This window comes from Colletotrichum siamense (genome assembly GCF_013390195.1).
Source record: "Colletotrichum siamense strain Cg363 chromosome Unknown KSG_Cg363_contig07, whole genome shotgun sequence".
NCBI lineage: Eukaryota > Fungi > Ascomycota > Sordariomycetes > Glomerellales > Glomerellaceae > Colletotrichum > Colletotrichum siamense.
Window position 1 is genome coordinate 254,835 of NW_023501020.1, and position 25,406 is coordinate 280,240.

At 52.4% G+C, this 25,406-nt stretch overlaps 8 protein-coding genes across 8 annotated transcripts; 2 read left to right on the plus strand and 6 right to left on the minus strand.

The window, feature by feature from the left end:
• Positions 1-326: 326 nt before the first annotated feature.
• On the minus strand, positions 327-1,772 carry CGCS363_v010409 (uncharacterized protein; the record flags this gene model as incomplete). Its single annotated transcript, XM_036642258.1, has 3 exons — positions 327-764; positions 867-1,338; positions 1,438-1,772. The coding sequence occupies 3 exons, from the start codon at positions 1,770-1,772 to the stop codon at positions 327-329; spliced, it is 1,245 nt and encodes a 414-aa protein (XP_036492522.1).
• A 571-nt stretch (positions 1,773-2,343) lies between these two features.
• Positions 2,344-3,803, minus strand: CGCS363_v010410 (uncharacterized protein; the record flags this gene model as incomplete). Its single annotated transcript, XM_036642259.1, has 3 exons — positions 2,344-2,799; positions 2,888-3,374; positions 3,454-3,803. 3 exons carry the CDS (start codon positions 3,801-3,803, stop codon positions 2,344-2,346), a joined length of 1,293 nt encoding a protein of 430 aa, XP_036492362.1.
• A 682-nt stretch (positions 3,804-4,485) lies between these two features.
• Positions 4,486-6,188, minus strand: CGCS363_v010411 (uncharacterized protein; the record flags this gene model as incomplete). Its single annotated transcript, XM_036642260.1, has 4 exons — positions 4,486-4,929; positions 4,984-5,154; positions 5,204-5,465; positions 5,788-6,188. 4 exons carry the CDS (start codon positions 6,186-6,188, stop codon positions 4,486-4,488), a joined length of 1,278 nt encoding a protein of 425 aa, XP_036492363.1.
• Positions 6,189-8,944: 2,756 nt separating this feature from the next.
• Positions 8,945-9,358, plus strand: CGCS363_v010412 (uncharacterized protein; the record flags this gene model as incomplete). Its single annotated transcript, XM_036642261.1, has 2 exons — positions 8,945-9,179; positions 9,252-9,358. The coding sequence occupies 2 exons, from the start codon at positions 8,945-8,947 to the stop codon at positions 9,356-9,358; spliced, it is 342 nt and encodes a 113-aa protein (XP_036492364.1).
• Positions 9,359-10,675: 1,317 nt separating this feature from the next.
• On the minus strand, positions 10,676-12,585 carry ptr2-0 (putative peptide transporter ptr2; the record flags this gene model as incomplete). The annotated part of the gene is made up of 2 exons (XM_036642262.1): positions 10,676-12,065; positions 12,122-12,585. 2 exons carry the CDS (start codon positions 12,583-12,585, stop codon positions 10,676-10,678), a joined length of 1,854 nt encoding a protein of 617 aa, XP_036491862.1.
• A 6,029-nt stretch (positions 12,586-18,614) lies between these two features.
• On the plus strand, positions 18,615-19,769 carry serA (D-3-phosphoglycerate dehydrogenase; the record flags this gene model as incomplete). The annotated part of the gene is made up of 2 exons (XM_036642263.1): positions 18,615-18,813; positions 18,883-19,769. The coding sequence occupies 2 exons, from the start codon at positions 18,615-18,617 to the stop codon at positions 19,767-19,769; spliced, it is 1,086 nt and encodes a 361-aa protein (XP_036492372.1).
• Positions 19,770-20,210: 441 nt separating this feature from the next.
• CGCS363_v010415 (uncharacterized protein) lies at positions 20,211-21,572 on the minus strand (the record flags this gene model as incomplete). The annotated part of the gene is made up of 3 exons (XM_036642264.1): positions 20,211-20,573; positions 20,637-21,096; positions 21,163-21,572. The coding sequence occupies 3 exons, from the start codon at positions 21,570-21,572 to the stop codon at positions 20,211-20,213; spliced, it is 1,233 nt and encodes a 410-aa protein (XP_036491441.1).
• A 928-nt stretch (positions 21,573-22,500) lies between these two features.
• Positions 22,501-23,974, minus strand: SAT4-3 (Satratoxin biosynthesis SC1 cluster protein 4; the record flags this gene model as incomplete). The annotated part of the gene is made up of 5 exons (XM_036642265.1): positions 22,501-23,005; positions 23,088-23,541; positions 23,616-23,652; positions 23,716-23,741; positions 23,800-23,974. 5 exons carry the CDS (start codon positions 23,972-23,974, stop codon positions 22,501-22,503), a joined length of 1,197 nt encoding a protein of 398 aa, XP_036492375.1.
• Positions 23,975-25,406: the final 1,432 nt, after the last annotated feature.

Below are 25,406 nucleotides of genomic sequence, written 5' to 3' on the forward strand. Positions count from 1 at the left end.
GAAGAGTTTTGCTATCCTGGCGGATAACTGTTATGTTAGGTCTGATAGTTTGTCTCGTATTAGCAATTCTGTCGTCCCTCATGTTACTGTCGTCGCTATTATCGCAGTCGCCCTGTGGCCGCCGCCCCTCTTTTCAGCTATACCTACTACCCGCCCGGATAGCAAAACTCTGGAACTCGGAAAATATTGGACAGAGCTTGACACACGTTCGAATCACCAGGCAGATTGACGAGGCACAGCATCGGTAGCTATTCGATTGGCAAACTATTGTACACGTTTCTGAGGAGCACTGTCATATCCCAGGTCCGTCTTCGTTCCGGCACGTCTCAATCCTGTTGAAGTACGCGAACGTACTCGGAGATCGTAGGCCAAAGCACCCCTTTCTCCTCTCTAACCTCTTTGAAATCACCAGAGTCGTCCATCACAGGTGTGAAGCGGTGTGCTTGACTACGATTTACGGCCAGGAAGTAAACACTCTCGAGACTCGGGCACATCCGGAAGAGCGCCTTGGCGTTCTCACCCTGGTCCTCTTTCGCGTCGTGATTTTCCTGGGCCAGCTCGTAAGCCTCCCAATAATGATCGTTGCCGCATGCGTCGTTTATCTCAACCCCGTCAATTTCGGCCTCCTCCCCGGCGTTGCAGAGCTCGCAGTCGGCTGAAAGATCATCTTGAATAGCATCCACATTCAAGTCGTCTGGGTGGACTAGGTCCGTGAGTGCCAGAACCTTGAGTTGTCGAAATGGCTCGAAGATTGGGACCAATTCCTGTGATTCTCCGAATCAGCTCTATGACTGTTGAATGACAGGAACTCGTAAATAACAAGGGCAAAAAAAAGGAGATAAAATGAAGAAATGAAAAAAACGTACTGAGATCATAAGCTCGTGGTCAATATTCCCGCTGAGTATCAGCTTGGTGACGTCCGGGAAGAAGTCATAAATTTCAGAAACATGTTCGAATTCCCAGCGTGCCTTTCGGAGGCTGATGGTCTTCAGCTTGAACGATAACAAGCCGAACAAGTCATCCAGAGAATCGTAGTGCGATTGGTGTCCGACGTTCAGGTGGAGGGCGTCCAATTCAGGAAAGACCTTTTGCATGAAGATGACGCCTGGCGTCATCCTGCACAGATCGAATCCGTATTGCATTTTCTTGACGACCGGCAGCACGACGTGTTGCCTGAAAAGCTCAATTCCTAGGCGGTGGCCAAACTCACGATCATGGAGTAGGTTGAGGCACAAGTCGTTGAGACGGGGCATGTGACTTAGAAGTCTCGCAAGACCGGTATAAGTTTCCGTTTTCCATACACGGTTGGGTTCGCTGAAGAGGTTGATTTCCAGGTGCCTAAGTAGAGTCAGCGCTGTTCAATTGTCCCGTCGTCTTCATGATGTAGGGCAAGCGTTTCAGGGAAGACGGGGCAATAGGCGAAGGGTCAGGACTGACTGAACAATGTGCAAAAGTCTGTTGCCCTCGATAGATTGGATTTTGGACAGGAACTCGTGGTACGGGGTACGGATTCGCATGGTCGTGAAGATGAATGGTATGCACATCTCGCGAAGGAACTTGGTAACGAGAGAAAGCCGGACGACATCGCGTTTCTTTCTGGAGATTTGCTCCATGGTTCCCATGCAGTGATTGATGATCTCGAGGACAAGCTCTCTCGGGAGCGTGACAAGATAGGTCTTCGAGTGGAAGGCAGGAACGGTAAGAGATCGATGTGGTTCTCCGACATAAGCGCTGCCAACGCTTATGCCGGGCGACTCCGTGTCGGTGTCCATCGAAATCGAGGACGGCTCAGGCGGGGGGAGGAATTTGTTGCGGGCGATCGGTTGTCCGGAGGTAGATAGGTAAAGAAAGAGATTTCCTGGAGAACGGAAAGAAGAAGGGAATTTGGTTTGCGTGTGCCAAAGGTAGGTAGTTGGCCCGTTTGTGCAGCCGAAAAGTTTGGGAAGGTACGCACCTGCCTTGAGCCAGCTACTTCGCTCCTTCTCGAACAGAACAATGACAGCAGTCTTCGCCTCGTAGATTGGTGGCCACTTCAAGAAAGGGAAAAACGGAGAAAACGAATGGTGGAAAAAGGTCTAGCCACAGAGCCGACTGTAGCGGCGTGATATCAATCAAGATAGCAATAAGAAATTGGCGCATCACATAGTCAGCAATTCCGAAAAGAACTCAAATGAATGTCAAACAGGGAAAGCTTGCGGCTTCCATGAAATAGCATCTATCAAATCATTAGGTATGTCGAGAAGTGACAGTCATGGTAGCAGGTGTCATTCGATTGATCAATTATTTTACATGCTCTGTTGGTACACTTCGCATCCCAGGTCCATCTCGGTGCTAGCAGGCATCTTACGCTGCACTAAGCTCTTTGGAAATTCCAGGCCAGTCTACAAGCTCCTTGTGCCGGAATCGGACGAATAGACCAGAGTCATCTCTCACAGGCTTGTAGCGAGTGGCTTGGGCCCATGTGGTCTGGAAGTACAAGACTTCGAGATCCGGGCATTCCCTAAAGATGTCCCTCACGTTCTCTTTCTGGTCCTCGGCCAAAGGATGGTGCTCTCGGGCCAAATCAAGGGCTTCGCCGTAATGCCCTCCAGTGAAGGAACAATCTTCGCAATCACAGGCCCCTTCTTGGCCCTCATCCCAGACAAGATCCATGTCATCGTTCGTAAAACAGTCTTCGCATTCGCACTCAGCTCGCACTGCCCACAAGTACTCACCCAGATCCTCGTCATCAATGGAAACGAGGTCAGTGACTGCCAAAGACCTAAGATTTCGAAACTTCTTGAAAGTCGGGATCAGCTCCTATTTTTGTTGAAGTCAGCTCCAGAGATGCGAAGAGACAGACGAATGACGTAGACAGAAACATGAAATGAAAGGTGGGCGTTATTACCGAAATCGCAACATCAAATACTTCTCCTCCAACAATCAGGCTTGTAATCTTCGGGAAGAGCTTGTAGATGTCTTTGATAGCCTGGGATGTCCAGAGATAGTTGTGGAGGCTGAGCTTGCGTAGCTTCAGGCGACGCGCGATGGTCGACAAGCCAGCCACAGTCTTCAGAGAAGTAACAGCCCTGAGATCAAGATGAAGGGCCCGCAGTCCCACGAAAACTGACGCAATGAAGCTGACCGAAGGTGATGGGTCTGGGTTTGAAAACGATATGTCGTAGTTGAATCTCTTGACGGTTCGAATGGTGATACATTGCTTCACGAGCTCGTCTTGAACGGCGGTCGCCAATGACTTCTCTCCCGATTGCAGGCACAGGCTCAGATCTTTGAGATTCGGCATGCGGCCTAGAAGCCCTGCTAGACGGGAAGGTGTGTCTCGTTCCCATTGAGGAGTAGCATCGCGCAAGGCGGTTGAAGTTATTTTCAGATGTCTGGTAGAAATTAGTATTGCCCAAATGATGATGTAGATCATTCAAAGCTGGGTGGAGCGGCGAAGGGTCAAGTACGCACTGGACGATTTCGAGAACGCGGCTGTTCTCGAGAACTTGAATATGGCCAAGAAGTTCGACATGGTCGGTGCTCAGCTTCAAGGTCCTGAAGAGTATCGGAACGCACATCTCGCGGAGGCTCTTGTCCACAAGAGAAAGCTGTGAAATAGTGATGGTTCTGTTCACTGTGATTCTGTTGTAGAGCGGTCGTGGAGGTACGCAGAGTTTGATGATATCGAGGATGAGCTCTTGCGGGAGAGTGACGAGGTAGGTTTTGGTCGTGGTAGGAACGGCTTGAGGTAGATCAGGTTCTCCGGCAACAGCGCCGCTTCCAGCAGCGCTTGCGGCGGGAGACTTCACCTCGGCGGCCATCACGATTGTGACCGAGCAGAGTTTCGGATGGAAGCGCTCTGTTGCGCAGCCGGTTATCGTTTGGCAGGTGGTTGAGATGGAACGGGCAAATTCTTCTCTTCATTTCAGGTGTATGGGAAGTGGAAGTAGGTAGGATTTGGTCAAATTCAGGCAGACTTTGCGGCAGAGGTGAAGTGAGTGTGAGCTTCCATGTCAAAGGGGAAAGAACGTCGTGGGGACCCACCCTTGCAGTTGCAACAAAGCCCTCCATTTCAGAGGCAGGCGCGTCCCTCGAGCTTGCTCCTGTCTCGGCCGATCACTCGGGGAACGAGATTCATTGCATGGCTAGTTTCTACCTAAGACACGTGAATTGTAGAAAAAGTCCAACAGCTTTTCTAGCATTATTCAAGAATGGACAGGTGCGTTCGTCAGATATGTGCGAGTTTGCTTATGGGAGCTGTTTGACTAGACTACAGTTTGGTATTTCTTCAGAAGAGACCGCCTATTGACCTTGCTGTCGCCATATTGTTCATCGTCGTCGTCGTCGTCGTCGTCGTCGTCGTTGTTTTTGTCATTGTCGTCGTCGTCGCCGCTGCTATTATCATCGTCGTCGTTGTTACTATCGTCGCCCTCTGAATTTTGACTTCCGTGCCCCTTCCTTTCCTGCCGCATGTCGATGACCACACTTAATCGAGCACCGTCTTCAATAGTAGAATTCTGTGAAGATCTTTGGCCAATCCTCATACTCGTCGATGGTTAGAGTGTCAACGTTGCCGTTGTCATCCTTGATAAGACGGTAGCGTGTAGAGTAGTCATCGTTGCGGAGCTGGAAGTACACCGTCTCAAGTCTAGGACACTCCTCGAAGAGACTGACTGTATTCTTCACTTGGTCCTCCTCCATAGACATGGAGAGACGTTGCTGAGCCATCGCGTGAAAATCCTCGTAGTTCTCGTCATTGTAGTGGCATTCGTCACAACTACAGTTAGTGTCGATGGTACAGGGTTCGTCACCGAGACAACAGTCGCAAACGCAGTCGCCCTCTTCGTCGATCAAGCTCGTCATCACATCTTCAATGGTGAAGTCGAAGATATCAGTGAGCCCAAGAATCTCAAGCTTCTTAAATCGCTCGAAGACCGGCAATACGGTCTGAATTCGCTTTGTCAGTTGCTGTGCAGTTCGAAAACGAAGCGAAGAACTTACAGAGAACTTGAACTTCTGGATCTGACCCCCAATGATCAGCTTGGTAACACCTGGAAAGAGGTCGTAAATCTCGTCGAAGTCTTTCGCTTGCCAACCAAACTTGCAGAGGCTAAGGGTGTGCAGGTTGAGCTTGGAGGCGATGGTAGACAATCCAGGGATTGTCTTTGGAGACTTGCCCATCGTCAAAGTGAGGTGGAGGGCATTTCAGTCCAGTAAAGACAGTAGGAATGAAATGCGTCGTGCTCTCTGCGAAGTGATCGAACTTGGTGACGCTGGGGACCGTAATGCGTTGCTTGAGGAGCTCGTATTGAACAGCCACCATGAGACTCTGGTATCCATCCGCGAAGTAGAGATCCAAGTCTTGAAGGTTCGACATCTGGCCCAGGACGCTCGCAAATTGGGCAGGCGTGTCTCGATACCAAGACTCACTCGCGTTGCCTGAAGTCTCAGCGCGAGGCAGGACAGAAATAATTCTCAGATGACTGTTTCAGATTATTAGAATCATCCAAATACCAGACACTATAGACGCTGCAGCCAGTGTCCAGCGAAACGCCCTGAGCGAAAATCCAGAGGCTGCTGCCGCTGCCGCCGCCCTTGCTCCGGGCCGGCGACTTCCTTCCTGTTGCCCGCGCCCACCCTCTATCTTCGCGATACGTCGATCAATGGTCGAAGGGGCACGGCGGGGGTATGCACGAATCCGCGCTCGGGAGTGTTTTCCCGTGGAGTCTACGGATATCGCTCCGGGCCATTCGAGACATGTTGAAGGGAGCAATAGACGAGTGGAAGAAGAGGCTTGAGACTCACTGGATGGCTCTGAGGACGTCACTGCCTTCAATGCCTCGAACAAGACGAGAGAAACGGTGGTGGTTAGTGCGCATCTGCACAGTGGTGAAGAGCGTTGGAATGCACATCATCCGAAGGCTCTTGTTGACGGCAGAAAGCTGGGCGACATCTTGTTTGAGGTCAGGCCTGTAGGTTGGGATGCAGAGTTGAACGATCTCGAGAATGAGCTCTCTTGGCAGAGTAGCGAAACCTGTGAATTTCTTGATCACAGTGCCGCCTCTGTCGTTGTCTGCTGTCGTCATCGTCCTCTGTTGTCGTCCTCTGTCGCCGCCTCTGTCGCTACCTCTGTCGTTGATGTTGTCATCGTCTGCGCTGGGGGAATCCATCGTGATGACCGTCGGAGTAGTGGGGAATCCAGCCATGTTGAGGGGGAGTCGCGACACGATTGGTTGGTGTTTTTGTTAGGTGCTCTCAAACGAGCGAATCTGGTCTAATTTTCAATCGGTCGGAAGGTGGAAGAGGTGTTTAGTCAAATGAGGTGGGTGTTGTCGCGCCCCCAGCATGGTAAATCCAGCCGTTTGTCAAGGTGAAAGAAAAGCCTGAGGCTCCACTGGTGCAGTTGCAACAAAAAGCCTTTCAGAAGCAGGCACGATGGTGTTTGGTGCTTTACATGTCTCGATCATTCTACTGGAGAAATATCTACTGCATCTCAGAACGTTCAAAGACGCTTGCTGATATGACGAAGGTCGGAGGCTTCAGCAAAGGTTATTTCCAGCGCCATGAAATAATCGCGCATAGATGAGCTATCGTAGACTGCCTTTCTTGCGCATTTCCTTCGTTTGGAAGATCCGCTCAAATGCCTCAATCGCCTATCCTTCGCAATGAGAACATTCTCATCACCCATATTACCAATCGTTTGACCGAGTTTGACTGTGTTAGCTGTGGATCTGAATCTGTTTCAATCTCGTCAAGACCTCTGGTTACTTGATGACAATGACAAATTTGCCTAGGCAGAGCATATAGCCTAGGATCAAACGAGATGGTTTCAACATCAGGGGTTCTTAAGACTCAGACACAGCTGATACAATTCTACTTGTTGAAGTGTGCGTTAATGGACGAAATTTAGACACATATAACGAGTCGAATGGAAGTCTAATAGAAACCGCAGTAATCCCATTTAATGATACAAAAGATTTGAAAGATTGCTAGTGATTTAAAAAAGCGCCTACACCGCGATGAGCTCTGGGTGTTCTGGGGAACAACTGTAAACCGGATAACCGGCACGTTTTCAGGAGTTTGAGGATTCTTAGGCGAAGCACAACATCTAGGATTTTACGTCTTACATCAAAATGTACAAGGTCAGTCGGGAGATATCTCTTAGTGAGGAGATTATCAGTTAGCCTTCCTATTCATTATGTGGTTTAAAAAGTTCTTTTAAGGGACTTATTAATAAGGTCTCCTAAATAGATTTTGGTATTTGATCGCTAAATTGAGATGCATATTTTAAGATCAATGTGTTTTCAACTGTGATCGCGGAGACAGAAGAGTCCCAAACACTGCTACGTTGTCAAAAATAGGTACATCATTCCCATCACACTTGACCGCGAAAGGAGAAGCATTTGACGAAACGAAGGCGCTGTTTGGGCCTAGGAAAGAAGCGACATATGCATGGGACTTTTTCGACATGATTGATGAGCTTTTTGAGTACGTGAACATTTCAATTCGTGGCCAGTGTGCTATCACCCGTTGCTAGAATGCTCGGCAAGGGCAGGGCCACATACTAAGCCCTTGGCAGAGAAAACCGTTCGGCCATGCCGTATGCAGCAAAAGTACGGTCAGATCAGTTTGGAAAGTGCGTAGTTCACATTAGGAAATTAAATCAGCAGCCATTGTTGAGTAGACATATGTGGTCTCATTTGCCCTAGCACATTCGTTTTGAGACCCTTGACTAACGCCTGCGCTTTGCTGTAATGCTCTCCCTAAGTTCGGGCGTTCAGCGGCTGGGCGGAAATGCAAGGAGCAGGCGGGCCGCGCCGGCCCTGAGACCAAGTCGTCAAGACGCAGCTCCACCTCTGTCTTTCTTGAGAGGCACCTTACCATAAACGGGGAAAGGATTGCATAGATCATCACTGGTGACGTGGTTATCCTTTCTATTTCTACGAGGATAAGGTGCCGGAAGGTCCGCCCCGTAAGATCACATTCACAATTTAGATTACATATGAGATGTCAAGTTGAGACGCGCGGGGCAACGACGGCGAGACCCTCAGCCACAGGCTGACCGGATTCTGGCTGTAAGATGCGTCTCTGTAGGATGATCACCCAAGTAAAGATCACTCCGAGGCCTGGGATTCCAGCTCGATGGGCAGGTTTCTCAAAGTGTTCGTGGCTCGATAAGCGTGTTTGTATCCCAGTAAGCATTCCTTTGCATTCAAGTCTTCGTATACATCCAAGTTGTGTTGCTTACTGCTTTCAGATATAGCGAGTATAGATCAGCGGCCAAGGAGTAATCTTACACATACAGTGCTTACAACCCTGGCCTCTTCATTATCATTCACCTTGATGTAGATTGCCTAGCTGTGACACATTTTACGACACTGTGAAGGAAATTCTAATCAACTGAGGTACACCAAATACACGTAAGACGATTCTGTTCCCCTTATCCAAATAGCCACATGAAAGCCAGTATTGGGTGCCGTGATTGTATACCATGCAGGCCACAACTACGAAGGATTCGTATACAGTACCCCTTGACATCAACGGCAATTCAAAGCGCAAATCAGACGCTGATTTGTCGAAACGGTGAAACAATGTGCTCAGACGAAAAGCAGAAACTTCCTGGATATCCTTGGTCCTTGAGATGGTACCCCTAGCTGGCGGTGTAGTCTTTTGAGTTCGAAGAATGCATGGCAACATCTCGAAAAGCCTGATCCCATTTTGCACGCAGAGGCATCCTATGATTGTCTGCCAAGCAGAGATCGTGGTCTTCGAATAGTGGGGAAGAAGTCAACCACCTACAACATGTAGATTTGCAGTGGCTCTATTTGACTATAAATGCCAGCCAGTTTCTCTTCAAACCTCGAATCTGTTCTTCAGTTCATTCTGCTCTTTACATTTTCCTCATTACTCCGTTAGTTATTGACAAATACCCGCTTAACATATCAGTTCAGCACTTGCCAACATGCTCTTCTCCAACCTCGCATCCGCCGCCGTCGCAGTGTCTGCCCTTTTTGTGCCCGCAGCTTTCGCACAGAACGAGAAAGCTGCTCGCGCCGGCGATGTCACCTTGAAGTGGCACATCACGAAGACCTGCGGCGGGCCCGGTCCTGCCCGATCTTATACTCGCAACGAGTGCATCGAACTGTCCGACAGTTCCCGCGCTGTCAAGATGTTGGGTCGCAACGGCCTTTGCCACCGTAAGAGCACTACTCCTTGTGCCTATTATTACCTATCAGGACCTTATGCTGACATTTCTCTCCGCTTCGCAGTGGTCTCCTTCAGCGACCGAAGTTGCCTCAGGAACGCCAAAACTTTGGGAACGGTCAACAAGTGCTACGATCTCAGCGGGAAAGGGTCTGTCAAGATTCAGTGTTAGATAATGACATTTGGATCCAACGTTTCGTACAATCGATGGCGGATTTGAGAGGAATGGTACTGGAATAAAGCTGCGATCATGAAAGTTGATCCGCTGCCATTCGTTTTGCAGAATTGTTTAGCTGCCCAACCCCAGACACTCATTTTCAACATAGGCCTGTCAATGCGCACGTGAGTGTGGCAATATTAGCCAGCACCTCAGATCATGAATAAACAGACTCACTGATATGCCCAATCTTAGAGTGGTGGCTTGTGGTTTGAAGTAAATGTGTATGCAATCCGAACCCGGATTGGTCTTCGCGCTCCAGTAGAAGAATGAGACAAGGGATGACAAAAATGACGCATAATGGGAGATAGACGAACTTAGCTGCCAGATTGTAGTTTGGCCCAAAGAGACTAGCTTGGCTTATAGAGCGTATCTGAGGTAGACACTGGAGTACAGCTATCCATACTCATTAATGAAAAGACCCGGAGCTCTAGCAATAGCAGGATTCAGTAAACAAGGTCCTAAATAACTTCCCTTCTGCCAAAGGTTAGCTTCAACTACCACGGCTCTAGGAACCTTGTATTATTCAAGGCACTCTGACTGCTGTATCCGCTCACACTTTTGAGGAATAAATCAATCCCAGATCCTTACCTTATCATGGGCATGCTGCTGCTGCCTTGGAATAGCCTCATGACAAAACCTCATCTGCAAGTAATTACATTTACAAAATATGTTAACGCAAGGTTCAATTGTTCACATACATTCCCCGGAACTATTATCCTCAGCAACACACCTTTCACTTTGCAATGTGCATCTTGTGGAGAATTCATTGAGAAGAGCAGCGAACCAAATACAAGATATTCTGCTGAAGTCATTTCAAGACCGACACGAAAACAAGCGATCACGTCTACGAAGGCGGTGCGAAGCTTCATACAGGACCATAGCGTTCAGGACATGCGGCAGACCAGACAGTGGATGAGCATCTGGACGTCTTAGAGCAAGAGGAACAGGAACTGAGGTAGACTGTTGCCGATGGAACCGACGTAGGGTCTAGAGAAGAGAACGCTTGATGTTGGAATGCACATGGCTGCTGATGATGCCCTAGACGAAGTCCGCTCAAAATGTTCTGATAGAATGAATATTTTTATTACATGCACCATGTGCACTTTGTCTAGCTAAGATATTGGCAACTGGTCAAAACCAACCACCGGGGAATCATTTGACGCGGGAAATCATTACAACCAAATGAGGTATAAGCATGCCCCGACCCTTTCCAGGACGTTTGGTCCAGAGACGTGGCGAACATTATCGGAAACACGTTTCTCTTTTTTCTTAGACCTTGTCGCTGACGACAGTCTGAGCGTGAGCGTCTTCCTGGGCAGCAGCGGTGGGCTGGTTCTGGCCGAGGAACTTGGTCTTCTTGAGCTGGTTGAGGTGGTCCTCCTCGCTGTCGAGGTGCTTGAAGCAGAACCAGAAGGCGACACCGCCGACGAAGGCGATGATGGCGACAGTGGTGTAGTTCCAGACGAGGAGGGGGTCCTCGGACAGAGGGGTGAAGGCCTGACCGATGGCGGCGGAGACGGCGCTCATGGCCAGGTTGACGGACATGACGAGGGACTTCATGTTCTCGGGGGCCTTGGAGAAGGCGTACTCGTACGAGGTGACATTGGTGAAAATCTCGGCGAGGCCGATGAAGATGTAGGGCAGGCACTGGGCCCAGACGTTGATCTGGGCGGGACCCTCCTCGCAGACGGTGGCGAGGTTGCCGCAGGGGGACATCTGGTAGATGTAGTGCTGCATGACGGCGGCGGCGACCATGGAGGCGGCAGCGAAGAAGAAACCGGTGGTCATGCGCTTGATGGGGGTGAAGTTGAAGCCCATCTTGCGGAACAAGGGGTAGACTCCGTGGTCGAGGATGGGGATCATGATGATGATGGAGAGGGGGTTCAGGTTCTGGATGACGTCGTTGGGGGCGCCGCCGAGAACCATGGAACCGGCCTGGGAGGTCAAGTTGTTGGTCATCTGGTTGTAGGCGAGGAAGAAGACGGGCAGGAAGAGGAAGACCTTGCAGGCCATGAGACCACGTCTGCACTCGTCAACCCAGGCATCATCGTAAGTCAACCAGCTAGGGCGCTCAGCGACGGGGATGTTGCTGGGCTTAGCCATGTCCCAGTTCATCTTGCCGAAGCCGCCGGAGCGCTTGCGGGCGAAGTTGGTCATCTTCAGGAACTTCTCGAGGACGGAGCCGGTGGGGGGCGTGAGGTGGTACTTCTTCTTGTTGGACCAGAGAACAACGGGGCAGATGAGGAAGAGGATGGTAGGGAGCAAGAACGCCAGCCAGAAGCTGTGGTACTTCTCGACGAAGACCATGGAGACCTGTCCGGAGACGGCACCGACGTTGATGCAGAAGTAGAACCACAGGAAGACACGGGTGTTGGTGACGGCGGGGTCGACAATCACACGCTCGCCATTCTGGACAACGACGCGCATGCGGCTGTCAGGGTTCTGCTCAGCGAGAAGAGGGGAGATGTTGGCCTTGAAGAGACCCGTTCCGGTGCAGAGAGTGAAGAGGCCGATGAAGAAGGGGGCGAAGGCGGTCTTGCCCTTGTCGAGCACGTCAGGAGCGGCGGCAACGGTCAGAATAACGTGGGCGAGGGTAGAGACGACGATGGCGATGTGAATGACCACGTAGCGACCAAACTTGGCATCAGCCAACCAGGCGCTGAGTAAGTTAGCCGGTTGTTCTCGCGTGTTTTCTACTTGACAAGTACAACTTACCCGAACAGAGGGGTGATGTAGGCCCAGAACATGTTGACCAGAGACACACCCTGAGAGGCCCTTTGGCCCATGTTCAGAGCACCGGGACTGCGATCATCGTCACTGTATGTGGCACCGGTCCTGGAGCCGGCGGGCATGGGGCGCATGACGAAGTTGGTGTACAGAACGGAAGATCCGTAGTAGGAGAAACGCTCGCAAAGCTCGGCGAAGGCGATGGTGTACATGCTCCACTTGATAGGTCCGGAGACACGGCGGAGGGTGTGAAGCTCCTCCTCGGTAGGCTTGTCCGGGTACTCGTCGTCAGACTTGGAGTCGTAGGCGTCCTCGGTGACGGGGGCGGCGGCGGCGGTCACGTCGAAAGAGCCGCGGCCGGCCTGGATCTCCCTCTCGGTGCCCTGGACGGTGGCCGCGGGGACGTGGGCCTTGGCCAGGACATCGTCCTGGAATCCTCCAAGGTTACTCATGATGAGTTTGCGGGAGCTGTGTTCCTGGTGGGCGTTTGGGTTGAAGAACAACAACGAAGACAGGAAATCCCGATTAACGATATGCGAGAAAGACACGATTTAACGAGTCTTTTCGACAGCAATTGACAGGTAGGGGTCCTGTTGGCCGTAGTTGAAGGGCTGCTGGTCGCAAGGAGAGAAGGGAAGGGGAAGGCTATCGTCTGGGAGGGCGTCTCAAGGGATATGTTTTATATTTCCCAGCGGCGATAATGGCAGGTCGCATCACAGCTGCATTCGGCAGCCGGTAGGTATCCGCAGATAGAGAGACATGGGACATGGGCGGGATGGCTAGCGTGTGGAAGGGTGGAAGCGTGGACTGGGGGTGAAGGGGAAGAGGCCGGGGGGTGTCAAGGACATGGACTCGTCTAGCGCGGAGGGAGTTTGCAAGGATGGCATGGGATGGCAACAGAACTCACGGGGGTGGTTCAACAACAACATGAACTCTGCAAGGTTCCTGTGGGATGGGACAGATGGTCGTGCGTGGGCGTGGGCCGCCCATCTCGCGCATACCGTCGCCACGGGACGGGAGGCAAAGGGCACCCACGCCATGTTTGAGTACATACGACACTGTAGGCAGACGATCACATCGCAAGACACACGACATCGACCTCTGTACTGGCGATGAGGATGGTTACAGCGCCGGGGACCGCGAGGGGTCTGGGGTCGGACAGGGCATCGACCAACCACCAACAGGAACCCAGTGTCCGAGTCGTTCGCTCAGCACCGCTCAGCAGTCGTCGGAGATGGGCGGGCAAGGCGCTTGCAGGATGAGGACGGAGCGATCCAACAGGTGAGAGTCCGCGGCCCAAGACCAGGCTGGACCGAGACAGAAGTCATGGAAATGTGGACAGAGGGAGGAAATGATGGGCCGTGGATGGATCATAGACCTGATGGACCACGATGGGCTCCAGGACAAATGGCCCGATTAGGCAGGTCGAGGATCGGGGGTAATAGATAGGCGGCGGCGTTGTTGTCTGGGGGAGAGAATCAGGGCTCAGCTAAGAGACAGTAGACTCAACGGGACGACATGATTCGTGATTAGTGGTTCGGGTCACACAGCCAGACTGAGCAGCTCAGCAACTCAGCTTGCTGGAGCATATCAGCATCAGCAGCAGCATCGTATCACTATCGACTGTCCTGTCGGTCTTCCTCTGCGGTGGGAGAGGGCTGAAAAAGCCTGCGAGAAAGGTTGGACCGTAAAATGCGACCGCCGAGCCTCTTGGCAGCAACGTTGATCGACCTTGGCATCGACGCCACTCGTAGCCTGGTGAGCCGTCATTGGCGCGCTCCCCGGGCTTTCTGCTGTTTTGGTGCTGGGGGGAGGCGCCCGTTGGTGGCTTCGGTTGCTTTTTTTCTCTTCTTCTCTTCTTGTCCGTCTAACTCGTAGGGGAAGTGGTGCGTCCAACGTGCCAACAAGACTCTCAGAGATGGCGCGGGATGGAGTGCGCCCGTCAGCTGCGATTCCTGCCTTACTGCACGACCAGCTTCTGGCGCGCCTTCGAGAAGAAGTTTGGCCTGCACGATGGGCGGGAGGCGGATCATGGAGGGTGGCTTGCTGATAGCCGAGAGAGTGAGTGCCACACTGCGTCCATGATTTGCTGGCTGGCCACCGGAAGGATTGGTCGTATATTACACCTCCGTTCTGTTCATGGACGGCACAGCAGTAGCGAAGGGCTAAGAGCGGTTGGTGGTGTTGAAGTTCCCCCATTGTCGCGCCCGTCGATGATACGGTTCTGCTTCGCCAAGATAAAGTTATGACAGAGAAAGGAAGGAGGTCATTGTTCCATGGTAGGCCGAATGGGTGTAACCGGCCTTGGCTTAATATTCAGTTGGGCAGCTGAGTGAGGGGAAAGTGGCCGCATCCGTTTACGAAGAGAAGATGAGAGCCGAAGATTGAGGCAAGACGCATTCAGGGCCGAGGATTGCCGCTGAATGACGCTGCCATGGCTACCACCATGCTGTCAGTCTCTCGAAGAAACGTCTCACACCAACTGTTTGCTGTTCTTCACGCTTGTCTCTTATGAAGATAGTCTCTGCAAGTCGCACTCGTAGGCAGACGCGTAGGCAGCTCAGAGATGCGCCTACAAAGTATCCCCAGCATCAACAACAGACAGACTCAGACCAGCTAGGTTTGCCTGTGTCTGCCGTGCCACTAAACCCCCGGCGACCTTCCCAAACGATAAGAGCCGTTTCGGTGGCCCATGAGCTTAATGTCCCTGCGACCCACGGCCTAATCCTGGGGGGTCTTTTGGTTGGTTCCGATTGAGGAGGCTATTCCCAGTCCAGCGAGCCCGCGGCCAGCAGCACCCCGGGGGATTTTTGTCTGCAGTTCTTGGTACTGGCCCTGGCCCCATCCAGAGGGCCTTTTGGATCCCTTCTCTTCGGAGAGATGGCCGACTCGGATTGGCTATTCGTATCGTACTTCCTGTTGTGCTCCACTGAATACCGCCGAAATTTGTGCAGTAGTCCCAGGGGGGTCTTTGGGAATGTGGGAGTGCCCGGTCTCACCTTGCGTTAGCGCTTCAGTGTCAGGTATTAGTGGTCTTAACAGATATCTATCTTGCAGATGCTCCCTTTCTGTTAGTCAAACCGTGCCAGATTCCTGGGCGGCGGGCTAGATAGACGGAAAGATATGGGGCCCAGGGACCAAAACGAAAGGTGGTAGAGGATTCATAAGGAATACGGTCTTGGCTTCATGTTCACATATCCAAGCCTCGAATGGCTCTTCAAAAGTGCCCCCAGTCGCGCTCGCTTTCGTCCAAAGCCAAGACGCCAGTGAGGGCATGTTCCAAGCCGGCAAGCTTCGCCTCATCGCTTGTGTTGCTGTTGGCGCAGCGTTAGTGCCCGCCGAGGCATTGGCATCGAGCAAAAGTTCGAACATACCCTGGAGGCTGGGAGTACCCCGAACCCCACGCAATCAGAGCCCGTCTCAGTGTCGCGTGTCAACTGTCAGTGGGCGTGCCGCGGTACACAGACCAGAGGAGAAGCCCGCCGCCGGGTGGGATGTACAAACTGAACTGACAGATTGTCAGATCCATAGTGGCGCCAGCACATGGCCACACCACCCCAGGGACTGGCTGTTGGACGCGGGATGTTGCCGCTGAGAGCCTACATGTACGCCCGGTTTCTGGCACTCAATAATGCATCTTGATAAGTTAGGAGATGCACATGTACGGCGGTCGAGTTGGGTGGCAGCGTGAAGCGAACGAGAAAACATGATTTCTCGTATCAGACTTCTTGGCCGAAGCCTGAAAGAGACATGTGATTCGAGCAGCTTATCATTGAAGGAAGGCATAATAGTAAGCCTATTCAATCTGCAGACATGAGGAAACAAGTTGCGACGGATTCATGAACTGATGTGATGCTTGATGCTACAGTGATTTACGTACCAGTTCCTCTTTCAAGGCCATCGCTTCTGGTCTTCTCTTCACAAATCGATAATCGTATGTAACCATCGATATAATCGACATCAAGACAACCAGCAAACAGCCAAACTTCAGAGGGTGTACGGCCACCACCGTTTATTGGGACGAACGCCTGCGAAATGATGGAGATGGCGCACTTGCGGGACGGTGGAAGGCCCCTGTGCCCCTGTCTAGCCCACCGCCTAGCACGATGCAGGTGGCGTCCGGGGGGCGCTCCAACAAGTACCTGGGTCCTCTGAAACTCTCCGCGTGCCCCCGAGCAGCTTGCGAACACGGCCCTTTCAGTGGACATGGCGACGAGTCTATCGGGACGTCTGCCTCTCTTGCCCTGTCTTGTCTTGCCTGCCCTGTCGTTTCCCGCCGTCTTGGCTGTTCTTGACTTGGTTTCGCCGAGTCTCTGCCCTAGCGGGAGACACTGATAGCCTCTCACTGCCTTCAAATGAAGAGGAGCGCTGAAAGCACGCAACCACGAGTCAAGGCGACGCCGCGGCGGGATGGACGCCTGGCGCAGCGGCCTCTAGAGATACAAGACATTTCCAAGACCACACAGCAGCGCCGAGAGCAGAGGCTCGGAAAGGGCGCCCGAAAACCACTTGAGAAAGCTTATCATGTCAACAGCACGTTACATTTACTGTAGCCTGATCGGCGGGGGATGAGCGGAAGAACGAGACCCTGGGCTTGTACTCTGTAAGGCAAGCAACATTGTGTCGAGCTTCCCCAGCTTTGGCAAGGCTTGGAGGAAATCCCGACTTGCATTCGCCATGTTGAGGTGACATTCAGTGCGATTGCCCAGCTTTCTGGGTGTTTGATACGGCGAATGCTCGGTGATCGTGATGAGCCAGACCTACGTTCCAAGACACCGAACCGGCCACCCGGGCTTGGGATACTCGTAAAGGAAACTGGACAGCCGGGAACTCAGGTGAGAGGATCTAGTGCATGGATCTTCGAGAGTCGAGGATTCCCAACAGCCTACCAGAGAGAAATCATTTGTCATGGAACGATTATAGTGCTTGGCAGCAGCGAACCGATTTACCGACTTGGGGAGGCGGACGTCTTGTTCTGCGCTTGGCGAGGAACTTCTGCGGGATTTCTCATATTCGGCCTCTGGGCACAATCCAGCAATAAGTCCAACTATCAGGTGGCAGTGACAACTGCATACCTATTACCTCTGTGAGTCCCCCCGTTCGACACGTGAGGACCACTTTCGCGGCCCACGATCTGAATCTGAACGACTGACTGTTTTTCACCGAATATCTGCCCATTCACACGCAAACACAGGAAAGATTAATGAATTTTTACAAACATTTTCTCTTTAGCGCCTCGCCAAAGAATTGCGTCATTGAACGCTCTGCCGATTGGATGAGGAAAACTCCGTCGCGCCAAAGAGTATTCCCACAATTTGTGTCTCGACCGAGTCAACCCCAAATTTGAGCAGAAAAAACGGCCACCAGCGGTCAACGGCCGCCTCAACCAGACGGGCTAGGCGCCGTCCTCCGGTCTGCTGTTTTTGTTGTTCTCTGGTTGCCCGCAGCTGTCAAACTCCACACCGTTCTCCGGGCAATCTCCATCTCAACTCCATCGTCAGCATCATGGGTGTTCCTGGGCTGGTGAAGAGAGACGGCGTGTCACCAGAGCTCGTGGAGTGGCCTGGCCTGACCCTCAGAGAGGGACTGGAGATTGGGGGCCAGGGATGTGGGTGGAAGAGCGCGGGCGTACGTGTGCGCACCGCGTAACCTGTTCATCCTGGGGGGGAAAGAGGGCGATTAGATAGCACACATCAGTCATCAGAATCACCAACATCAACCGTGACATCCCTGCTGTTACAAATGGGGTTGATTGGTCAATCAATTCGGCCCCAACGAAGTGCCGAGGAGGGGAAGCCAACCTTTGTGGACGCCATCCGCCTTGAGCTGCGTCGAACCACATTGCCGCACCAGAAGGAAGTGCGCCGGCAGTGTTAAGTAGTGAGAGCCCAAGTCTGCCAGTCCGGTCGGTATCATCGGCACCGAGTCGGTCTCTGCCGCTCTTCACATCGGAGGAGCTACCGGCGTGCGGTCAGCGATGTTGCGGCGGAAGGCTTTTAGGACTCCGTGACTCCGATCCGGGTCAAGAGAGACAGCCGGCTTAGTTTTTACCCGGCGGTCTGCTTCAACATTGTCGAGATCCCTCTCGCTCTGAAGTGCCATCGTTGGGGAAATAGGGCTGCATGCACATCATTCTCCCGTCGCTGATTAATAGGGACTGCTATTACCGAGCACCGTGCCGACTTCAAGATGCCGAATTGAGTCATCATAGTTCTCGCATACAACTTCCTGTGGAAATAAACATCGCCTTTCAGTCTGTTCAACCTGATCAAGTGACAATACGCTCAGCTTCATATTCCAGTCCCATCATTCTCGCATGAGGCTCTTCCGTCTCCGATCTCGCCTCAGTTGCCTGACAACCCCGCAATCCCGGCCGTCCGTGATCACCTCACCCCGAGCATTCTCAAGCCCGCAACCACCGCGTATCACGAATCTTTCAATCAGAAATTCATACTACGCGTCATTTAGAAACCTTGCAACCATGGTCCAGGTTACCCAGCTCAAGGTCGCTGTCCTCGACGACTACCAAGGCGTCTCCGAACCCCACTTCAGCAAGCTCGACAAGTCGCTCTTCGACGTCACCACGTTCAAGGACACCCTCCTGCCTTACAACCACCCAGAGACTCCCGAGTACGTTAAGGATGCTTTGGTCTCGAGACTGGAGCCGTTTGATGTCATTTGTGAGATTATCCCTCAACTGCTTCCCTTGACATGAAAGAGCATGAGCATGGAAGACTAACATCTGTTAGGCACAATGAGAGAACGAACCCCTTTCCCCAAGGACCTCATCTCGCGCCTCCCAAATCTCAAGCTACTTCTCACCACCGGTCTGCGCAACAACAGCCTTGATCTGCCCGCCTTCAAGGACCGCGGGATCCCGGTTGCCGGCTCCGCCGACAAGGCCACCGGCAAGCAAGTCGGCACCAACTCCACGACGGAGCACTGCGTCACCCTTATCCTCTCCCTGGCACGCAACATCGCCTCATCTGACGTGGCGGTCAAGTCTGGTCTGTGGCAGACCGACCTCGCGATGGGGTTAACCGGCAAGACCTTCGGTGTCCTCGGTCTCGGCCGCCTTGGCGTCTCGACGGCGAAGATCATGCACCTCGCCTTTGGAATGAAGATCATCGCCTGGAGCACGAACCTCACGCAGGAGGCCGCGGATGAGAAGGCCACGAGCGCAGGACTGCCCGTCGAGGGACCCGATGGCGAGAAGACCTTCAAGGTTGTCAGTCGAGAGGAGCTATTCAGCACCGCCGACGTTATCAGCGTGCACCTGGTGCTCTCGGAACGCTCTCGCGGGCTGGTCAACGCGGACGACTTGTCGAAGATTAAGAAGACGGCGCTCTTCATCAACACTTCCCGAGGACCACTCGTGGTTGAGAACGACTTGCTCGAGACGTTGAAGAAGGGCGGTATCCGCGGCTGCGCGCTGGATGTCTTCAATCTGGAGCCTTTGCCGACGGATAGCGAGTGGAGAACGACGGAATGGGGCCAGGACGGACGCAGTAAGGTGCTCTTGACTCCTCACATGGGATACGTGGTCGAGGAGACGTTGAATGCCTGGTACCAGCAGCAGGTGGACAACATCAGGAGGTGGCAGGCGGGAGATGTCCTGGTCAACGTGTTAGCTTAAGTTCAGCCTTTTGCGAGTTAGTTGAGGGAAAAGAGCCAAAACATATAGCTAAAGTTCCGTTTCCATTGCTCATCCAGTACCTAATCGTAAACCAACAAACCCTCATCCAGGGCACAGAGACTTGTACATGTACTGGGAATAGTACCTCAATCCGAGGTCTTGTGACACATAATAAAGAAAAAGCCCTCCCAAAAGCAAATCACATCCCAATACGGTAGGTTCTCAGCTCGAACATCCAGCTGGTCTAGTCCAAAGGCCCGCGAGCCAAGAGCCTGTCCCGACGGTTGTTGATACCGAGGCCGCCATTCTCGTATTCACCCCCCGTAAACTCCAATTGTAGTCGTTGCGATTCGTTGAGAGAAACCTCATTCGAGTGGTTACTCAAGCCGTAATAAAAGATGCCTTCCGAGACTCATCATCTTGCGAAACCGGTTTCCTGATTCAGGCGAGAGCCAGATCGTTGACAATGAGACCATGGGGGTTCCAGTAGCCGCTGCCGGAGCTACGGTTGTACCGTCCCTCAAGCTTGACGTCGACAATCTCATCGTCCTCATCAATGACGGGGACGAAGTTGCGAGCAGTGAAGTCCCGAACAAGGCACACGGACTGCAAGCTGGGGCAGGCCTTGAAGATAGCCAGGGCATTGGCGGGGAGATCCTCGTTGTACTGGTGGCTGTGAAGGAGGCTCTCGACAAAGTCCCAGTTGACCTCACCATTATCATCCACATCTCGCGAGATCTGTTGCTCTGCAGTAAGGGTCAGGTGTCGAAGTTGCTCCAAAGGTGAAAATCGGGAGACGAGCTCCTGCATGTAGATACGATCAGTAAACGACCAGACTGAAATAGTAATTGGCAACTAGTAACTCACGGAGACTCGCACGTTCCTCAGTGATCCCATGATGACGAGGGACTCCAACTTCGGAAGGCCGCCGAGCATGGCAATGAGGGATTGGAGGGTCTTGGGGGTCCAATCAATTTTGCGAATCTCCACCTCACGGAGACGGCTGGCTGTCTTGAAGCAGCGTCCAAGTGACTGAATAGGACGGTCACTCAAGCCGACGTTGAGCACCTGGAGACTAGGGAAAACGCGGACTGCGTGCTCCGGGAGATCCGAGCTGCGGGCGAAGGACGCCTTCTTGACATCGGGAAGCTGGAGCATGCTGTGCTGAATGAAGCTACGCAAGTGCGTGACCAGAGTCTCCTGGCTGGGAAGATCGAGGACAAGCTCCTGGACGTTGACCATCGAATCCAAAGCCTGGCAGAGTGCCATGGCGAGAATGGAGACGTTCGGAGCTTCGCGTCCCGGGTGGATAGTAATTTTGCAATACCTAAGTAGGCTTGTTTAATTGAACTTCTTCTCCCGACGACAGCCCGGGATTTGGGGGATTGCTCACCGTATAGCCCTCTGGATCCTGTCATTCAGAAGCATCGCCTTGAGAGGCTGGATGGCGCGGTATTCAGCGCGGTAGATTCTGACCTTGCGGAACAGAAAGGGAATACATATTTCCCGAAGAGCGCTGCAAGTCATGGACAGCTCCAGAGTGGTGTTGCGGTGCTTGCCAGGGGCGAAGGGGTCGGATCCGTTGTCTCTGTTCTTGTGGCACATCTTGATGACCTCGAGCACAATCTCGACAGGCATGTCCATGAAGCCCGGTCCTTCATCCAAGGCATTGACCGACAGGTTCTGGGAGGCCGCAGATGACATGATGGTGCCGGTTGCAGGGGAGATGACAGGGCGGAAGTGGATTGAGAACGGGATGATGCCGCGGCGGAACTTGAAATCGATTTTGCGCGAGGGAGCCATTTTGAAGCTTGGCAGCCTAGAGAGCAAAAGGAGGAAGAGGGCGTAGTGATTGAAAATTCCAGTATCGACGGGGAGCAGGACAGAAATGAGAGTGACGACGTTCAAACAGTTTGAAACGCTTGCAGCCTTAGAGAGATGACTGGTGAGCGAGGAAAGAGTGGAAAAGAGCGTCGCGAATGGACGAAGTCGGCTCTGCGATGGTGAAGAGAGGAGGAAACTCGCGATATTTGCGGCTTTCGTAGGACAGAAAAAAAGACTGTGGGCAGGCCGACGCGAAGGGGGCGCGTCGAGGCCGAAACAAGCGAAGGAGGCAAAACAAAACCAGTAGGAAACAAATCAAGAAGGAAAGAGCTTCTCTGAAGGCTGTACCCGCCTGTTGTGACTGGTTTCGTTCCTAGTTTGGTCCTTCATGGACGCTGAGAAGATGGGTGAAGAGGCATCGCAAGGCGACTAAGGAAGCCCATGCTTAGTCGTCAACTCCTTGAAGGTTGGCTAACATAGCGAGAACCGTGGAGTGAGCAGACGGTTGGTTGGGAAAGAACTCTACCAAAGAAAAACAACAAAGCCGACATGTCGATGCTGACAACCAATACTCAAAGAAGGGACTGGAAAAAAAAGGGAAGTTGAACTCAGGGGTTATGATGAGTATCTTGTTCATGAACTTCAAAGCCAAGTCCTCACACGACAATCTGCATCGAAGTTGAGTACTTATATCTTACTGTCAGGGATGATCAATGAATCTTTGGATGGTGATATGGTTCTACATGCACAACATGAGCAGAGGTTGCATCGAGTAAACGTAAATGTTGAAACATTATGAGAACATGTCTCCAAGGGGTTGGATATCTTGCTACTAAAACAAAAGAAACCGACGCTTCCTACTTGAACTCCGGCTCTTGGGTATTCATCATACATCTACATCCTCTCTTCAAGAAACAGGACCTCTGGTGCTTTGGGCCTTCTCGCCCATCTTGAAATCCGTCGATGAACGGGCATCGTCTCCAACGTTAGGATTTGATTCGTATGTCAAGTTGACGTTGGTTGTGCGGATGATGCCGTTGTATGTCATGATTTCCTCTTCGGATCCGGAGGGAGAGGTGCTGCGAATCTCGGTATGATGCTGCGAGCGCGTCATGCGCATGTCTTTGAGAGTGATGTTGTCGTTGTCTCGGGCGGTGTTGCGGGGCCGGGAAGAGTTGCCGTAGTATTTGAGAGCACTGGTCTTTCCGGAAGAGATACCGCCGAACAGCTTGGGCCACCACTTGCGGAACATAGGTCGGAGTGCTGGGGCGCACGCGGAGATGATTGCTAGGTTGACTTCGACGACGCTGTAGGTAACACCGATATCGTAGAAGGGATCCTTATTCGGGTCGGGCGGTACGTAGAATAGTCTGTAGATCAGGACTAGACGTATGATGGCAATGACGGTTACACTATTGAGTCATCGTTAGTAGCTTGAAGCTTTGACATACTTGAATGGGCACCCGGCTGGAAAGGGGCATATGATTGACTTACACAGCACCAACGAGAAAGACGCAGATAACGGCGATCTTGGCACCCATCGGCATCTTCAAGCCCAAGAAGATCCAAAACGGAAGAATCAACACCAGGATGTCCATCAACACGTTGAGACAGGAGATTGTTACGTGGAAGGAGTTGCTGACGCATTGTGCTGACGCCCTGATGGTCGGTTCCCAGTTGGCTTCGATCGGCAAGCATTGGAGTAGGGCGACGAGGAAGATGGCTACGGCCATGGAGCCATTGACGAGGTTGAGCCCGTGGATCGTCCATCTGACGCCAGGCTTCTGTCCACCGAGACGCAGAAGGAAAACCAGAACCGACGCTCTCACGAACGCTAGGACTGGGTTGTAAAACATTTGCATCATAAAGAACCACCACATCGCTGGGCGAGTGTCCAACGTCGCGGGTACATCAACAGCTCTGTATCCAAAGTACATGAGCTTGAGGTCTGAAAGCAGGTGGTCAGCATACGGTTTCTGTTGGACAAGGCGTACCAAATGGTAGGGAGTTGGACCAACTTACACATGAAGAATGGCGGCGTCATGCACACTGCACATAGCTGCGGCCACATTGTTAGCTCCCTTTCCTAGCCAGCTGTTTAAGTTCACGGTGATCTGCATACCACTGCCATGCCGCAAAGCCAATCGTCTAAAATCGCGTCAGCATGCCTGCACTTCTCACTTCTGACAAAGTCTACACAACGTACCGATACCCCATTGTCGCGTCGTAAGTCTACTGTACGTTCGTGCCGCGAAGATGAGAACCGACACAGCCGGGAAGAAGAACGTGATGAAGATGGCCGTCGCCTGATGAGGCGGTGTTGGGATCGTCAAGACGTCGACATGCTCGGGACGCCGAGCAACTAGGGTTGCGAACTCCATGTTCGAAATCGAGGTCGGATGGATCGCGAGGGAAATGCCCAGCCTTGCACGGGGCTGGCCGTGGATAAAAAAGAAGGGAGAGATCGGCCCCCAAGGCGAAGCTTTGACTGCGAGTCGTGCGTTGCTTGCGTCCAGTTCCAAGGAGCTGGGTCTGGGTCTCGATCTGAGTGGGCAAGGGCCAAGAAGTCGCACTCGAGCAGACCCAAAGTCGATCCGGAGCAGCAGAAGAGCGGTCAGACCGAAGGGTCGTAATGGGCAAGTAGGCATGCCCTTTCTTTATGTAGATCTTCTTTTCATTATCTCCCTGTGAGAGATTCACGATGTCGCCACGGTAGCCCCTCCTCTTCCCGAGGAGGCGAGCCGCTAAACGAAGGAATCGAACTATATTCTGCTCAACATGATACACGGGAAAATAAGCTTGACAGGCTCTAGAAGATAACTGCTGGAGATATCCGCACTACTAGAGTAGAGTTTTCTGCATCTTCTGGGATGCGGACGGCGTGATCCTGATTCCTCTCGTGTTCCAAGGGGGGACGCTGAGCGAGGCGAGGAAAGGGGGCCGTTTCCTCTGGACTAGGCCCAACGATCCTCCGCCGTCAACTGGGAATATCATTGGTTTCGAGAGCTTCCTTCAACACAAGCGGGCGAACGAGAGCTCAAACTCCAAGGCACTAGCGGAGACCTGAGGAGAAACCGGGAGCCAGGTTGGAGTTGAGTCTAGCCTGTATCCAGATCCTTGCTTCTCAGGACATTTGAAGTCCCGGAGGGAGAAATGCCAGAACGCAGATAGCCCCCACGACCCACGCTAATATAGAGTAGAGTTGACTGCCGTGAGCGGCACGGCAAGTCAGACGGGTTGACGGGCCATTCGTGTTTTGACGTCTGCACCATTTGAGGCTGTCACACCGCGGGTCGGTGCGTAGTATCAACATAGAAGCTATATCTGCCCTAAATGGCAAGTTCCATAGCACTGGATCAGATATCATGCTTTTCAATGAAAGATCAGATGCATTCTGCAAGCTCCGACATTTGGGTGTACCAGCGCCAGGGAACTTTTCTTCATGTCGTGCGTCGCATTTTTCCCTCAGGGGTTGCAGACTTGTTCCTTGTCTGCCAAGCCGCTTAGAGCGCCTGGTCCGGCCAAGAAGATGGCGCGCCTGGGCAACGCAAGGGACGATAGCGGATGGACTGCAACCGAAGGAGCATCCCAGAATCCGTCGAAAAAAAAAACCCCAAGTTCTTCTAGAAGGTTAATTGCAATTTTAGGCCTTCCCGTCAACCAGACCAAAGCCAACGGCGGTTGTTAGTCGCCTTACCCCAAGCATCATCGTCGTTGGTTCGCGTACCGAGCCAACAAGCTTAACTTCAACTTCATCGACTCTCAACCCCAGACCCCAGACGCAATTCGCTGCCAGTACCGTTCTCTTCAGCG